This window comes from Octopus bimaculoides, chromosome 15 (genome assembly GCF_001194135.2).
Source record: "Octopus bimaculoides isolate UCB-OBI-ISO-001 chromosome 15, ASM119413v2, whole genome shotgun sequence".
In the NCBI taxonomy this organism is placed as follows: domain Eukaryota; kingdom Metazoa; phylum Mollusca; class Cephalopoda; order Octopoda; family Octopodidae; genus Octopus; species Octopus bimaculoides.
In genome coordinates this window covers 3,603,231-3,608,108 of record NC_068995.1, presented here as the reverse complement: position 1 = coordinate 3,608,108, position 4,878 = coordinate 3,603,231, and the positions used below count along the sequence as shown (strand labels likewise).

At 35.7% G+C, this 4,878-nt stretch overlaps 1 protein-coding gene across 1 annotated transcript in view; it reads left to right on the top strand.

The window, feature by feature from the left end:
- The window catches only part of LOC106869153 (DNA-binding protein RFX6), a 113,729-nt gene that overhangs the window by 89,081 nt on the left and 19,770 nt on the right, over window positions 1-4,878 (top strand). The window contains exons 9-12 of the mRNA XM_052973435.1: window positions 1,030-1,143; window positions 2,645-2,694; window positions 3,893-4,052; window positions 4,627-4,768. Coding sequence (XP_052829395.1) covers window positions 1,030-1,143; window positions 2,645-2,694; window positions 3,893-4,052; window positions 4,627-4,768 — 466 coding nt within the window. The remainder of the gene's footprint in view (window positions 1-1,029; window positions 1,144-2,644; window positions 2,695-3,892; window positions 4,053-4,626; window positions 4,769-4,878) is intronic.

The following is a 4,878-nucleotide window of genomic DNA, read 5'->3' as shown; positions in this document are numbered from 1 at the left end:
TATATATATATATATATATATATATATATATGGGAAGGTGGTGAACCAGTTGTTTGGGCAATCGATGGTCCTGTATTTGACGACATTGTCAGCCTAGTGAAGCTGAAATCGTGCAACCCTGGTGTTTTGCAACATGAAATATGAACTTGATCGAACACACCGATATCTCTCAGCGCGTTCTCCCCTCACTGGATCTGTTCAATTTTCCTCATACATCACTGCTTGTATATTTATAGCTTTCACATATGACACTTACATCTTCCCAGGTTTCCGAATCCTAAGGAAGGACAGCTACATCAACAGCCTCATGTATCAATTTGTGTTAGACCTACTCATAAATAATTCCATTCTTTGAAAGACACTACTACGAAACTGGGATGCTTTTACGTTTTCCACCATTTTTCTATCTACTTCTAATGGCTAAATTAGGTTCTAGCTTGGAGAGCAAAGCCTAAAACTCTTGTGTTACTTATGTTAAGAGTTAGACTCAACCTCTCATTTGGTTGTAGGAAAATGTCGATAATAATCTATAGTTTTTTGGTGATGTCATGCTAATAATAGCACTCACTGCAGACTGAGGTTCGATTACTAAGAGAGCCGTGTTCATTCATTTGGCACGGTGTCTGCCAGAGTTGAGTACCTTGCTGGTACACACACATACACACACACACATACAAACATGGGTCTAGATACATCAATCCATATAATGCGAAAAACACTTTCATATTTACAAAAAAAAAAACTTATCTATTTTCCATAAAAATAAATTCAAAATTAAAATTCAATATTAGACTGATGAGATCAATAAAATCGAAATACATATATGTAGAATAAAAATGCTGGATAGTCACAACAAGAACGCTTTTTCTCACATGTCACTTGACCTACCATTAAATAATAATAATAATAATAATAATAATAATAATAATAATAATAATAATAATAATAATAATAATAATAATAATAATAATAATAACAACAGCAACAACAATAACAGTTGTATATCAAGGAACCTGTCTTCTCTTTCAGATTCAAAACTTTCTGCTCCATTTTTGGCAAGGTCTCCCCGACCACCTCCTGCCGCTTGTTAAAAACCAAGTCATTGTCGACATCATTTGCATATGTGATTCCATTCTTTATAAGGTAAGTCTCTGGTATTTCATCCATGGTATAGTGGTGTTTATTAACACATGTATATGCATGTGTATGCATGTGTATATATGTAAATATATTATTCAAAACAGTTTAATTCAGATTCCGTGCTACTTCAAGTTTCGAAGGCCCTAACGAAGCCTTTGTCGTCCGGCTGGTAACTCCCAATAATTGTGTTGAGTGCCCTTTCTTTCGTTTGTCCACTCACTCATATATGTGTGTGCGTGCGCGCGCGTATTATTTATAATATATTTTTAATGTGTTAACCAGAGGAGGAATTAGAGCGCAAATTATCCTTTCCTGTCCCTGTGAGACAGTTGATGGGCGGTGGGGAATGTTATCGCTCAGAGAAATCCCTTTCCGTATCCTTGTAGCATTGTTGACTATGTCAAAGATACTTTAGGGCCAAGTGATGGATTAGGATCTAGACACTTGACCAGAATAGACCCCAGTCAAAATTCCCAAAACAGCCAGGTGACAGTATTAAACCCGATGAGTTGTCTACCCAAAAACAATAACGCCAATCTCTCTTTCTTTCACACTTCTTTTCTTTGCTACGACGCGCTTCGGTGCAGTTTCCGTCTACCAAATTCCACTCGCAAAACTCAAGTCAACAGGAGTCTATGATAGAAAATATTTGCACAAGGTCTGCGCTGCGGGATTGAACTCGTGTTCAAAGCGAAATTCTTAACCACATATATGTGACTACTGATTGTAATTGTTTTAGTAAATTAAAATGTTATCAATGCGCTAAATATTGCGATATACCTGTAACAATAAGCGTTGTTCTTATAGGAAACCAGATAAAAATTGGTAAATACCAAAAAATCCTAGTCGACCTTCCGCAATCTTGAAGAATTTAGAGAATGATATTGGCCATCGCATCACTAGCTTTCATCAGTTGAAAACCTTTTTAAAACATCTTCAAAAACAGTGGATTCTTTATATACCTTATATATCACCTAATAACACTTCGCAAAACCATAAAAGGGCAATATCAATTGGTATAATCCCCCTTACACCCTAAATGTAGAATTGGATATCGCCAAAACTTACACCTACTACAGAGGTACATGCAATTTTTATTTCGGCTCTCTTCGCTCCGAATTTGAATCCTGTCGAAGTCAGTTTTGCTTTTCATTCTTTTGGGAATCGATACAATTTCCAAGAAGATGGATAGGAGAGATAGTTAAAGTGTCAGGTGTGGGGGTACCTTACTGAATCTCTCCTGCCTTTCGACGTTCTGAGTTTTGGGGTAGCATATTTTATCCATGGCCTGGTTTAACAGCACCTGCTGGTTCTTGACGACCTTGAACGAAGTCCACTCTATCACATGCATTCAAGTCGGGTCTTTCTCTTCTACCTGGCAGTCTCGACGGCCACGAAAAAAACAGTTATTACCTCTGCCCTCCTTTTCATGACTAAGCAGAAAAACAAATGAAATCCTAAAATCTGTAACATTACAGAAATCATTCTTGTATCTATTTAACAGGTCTTGATCGAAGTTCTGATCCCAGCAACGATGCAAGAAATGCCAGAGGTGTAAGTTGTTCTTCCAACTAAATTTTATTTCTAATGTATGAAAGGAAGTATTTTCATTTCAATAATATTGGGATTTTTTTCTGCAAAAATAAAGACAATTATTGCATGGGAGTACAATAATTACTTCCCTTTTCCCTGCCATCTTCAATGCCATTTTCATTCTAATAATCTACATATTTTCTGTCGATTATATTCCGTTAAGTTTTTGCCTTAATACAAGGGTACCATAGCGCTCTTACATAGCCTGAAGCCACCTTTTATGGCAGCCTTGGACATTTTACTTCATGTAAACAGCATGAAAAGCAGAATTCTTTATTTTCATGAAAAATAGCTACAATTTTTTTTTTTTTTTAAGACTTTGCTACAGTGCTGTGAATATTCAGTTATATAACATTTATTAAAGTGGTCAGATTCTGCAGAACCACGATAACTCTCTTACACAGTCTGTATTTTGCTTAAAGCTAAGCAATTGGATTCTTCTATAAAGATTTTAGTGTATTTCAATGCATGGGAACGGAGGAAGCAGACTTTATTGTATTTATCAAGACATAAAAAATTTCACTGTTTTTAAAAAATTGTTTCCGTAATGTAAATACGCAATGTGCATTACAATCATATGTATGTAGTTTTTGTTTGTATCTGTTTCTAATAAAGACAATTAATGGGAGTACAATAATTACTTTTTTTCCCTGCCATCTTTAATGCTATTTTCATTCTAATGATCTGAATATTCTGCCAATTATTTTTTGTTAAGTTTTGCCATGATACAAGGGTACCATAGCGCTCTTACACAGCCTGAAATCACCTTTTATAACAGGCTTGAACATTTTACTTCATATAAACAGCAGGAAAAGCAAAATTATAATCATAATAAATGTTACGGCAAATTTATAAATTTTCAAATGCGCTGACCATCCTGTTTAACAACTTACAAACAACAGGTTTTGCATCTTTCAGGAGCTGGGATTAAAAAAATAAAATCTCATTGAATTGAGGGTTAAATCTTGTGTATGTGTGTCGGATTGTGTATAATTCATAATTCTTAATTCATATTTCTTAAATGTAACTGTGTAATACTTTGTAATTTCACGTTTCGGCGTGTTTCCTCGCGACATTTTCGCCTCATTCGAAAATTAATTTTAAAAAGAGAAAATAAAGAATTTCATATTCTTGTATTTTCTATTCCTGATTAATCTAGATTGATGTGCGACATTCGGAACTTCGCTAATCACTGGGAAAACTGGTTGTCGTCTGCTCTGGAAAATCTTCCTGAACAATTGACCGAACATAAGCTTCCAGTGGCCCACAGATTTTCACAGTCTTTGAAACGCCAAACTTCTTTTCTTCATTTAGCTCAAGTAAGAACATATTTTTAATTACAACAAACCTTTTAATTTCATGCCATTTTTATTACTTAATTAACCTTCCGTTCAATTTCTGTCTTCATTACTACATTGATGATTATTTTCGAAGTTTCAACAGGTGTGGCTGTAAGGTAAGACATTTGATTCCCAACCTTATGGTTTTAGGTTCAGTCCTACTGTGTGGCACCTTGGGAAAGTGTCTTCTAATATAGCCTTGGGCTGAACAAAGCCTTGTGAGTGGTTTTGGTAAATGGAAGCTGAAACAATCCCGTCGTATGTGTTTGTGTGTGTACATGCGCGCGTGCGTGTGTGTGTGTGTACTACTGCTTGACAACCGATACTGGTGTGTTTCTGTCCTCGTAACGTAGCGGATCGGCAAAAGAGAACCGTTGAATAAGTACCAGGCTTTAAAACAAATAAGACCTGGGATCGATTCATTTGACCAAAAATTCTTCCATGCGATACCCCAGCATGGCCGCAGTCTAATGAATGAAACAAGTAAACAATAAAAAAATTTCCAGGTATATTCTTTAAAAATTTCCCTAAATTGGTTCCTTATATTTCACAGACGGCCCGACCAGTCTTATACGATGTACACATGGTAAATCAAATGATAGCTGATGTCGACCGTGTTGATCTTGGTAGCATTGGTAGTCAGGCCCTCTATACAGATACCGATTGTGAACAGGACATGGAATTGAACGCAGAGTGTAAGTATAACTTCTTTGTATATATGTATAAAAAACAAAGTTGTTTTAATCCACACGAGTAGAAACATAGAAAAAAGTTGAAAATGCACTGGTAGGCTTTAAGGTGGTTT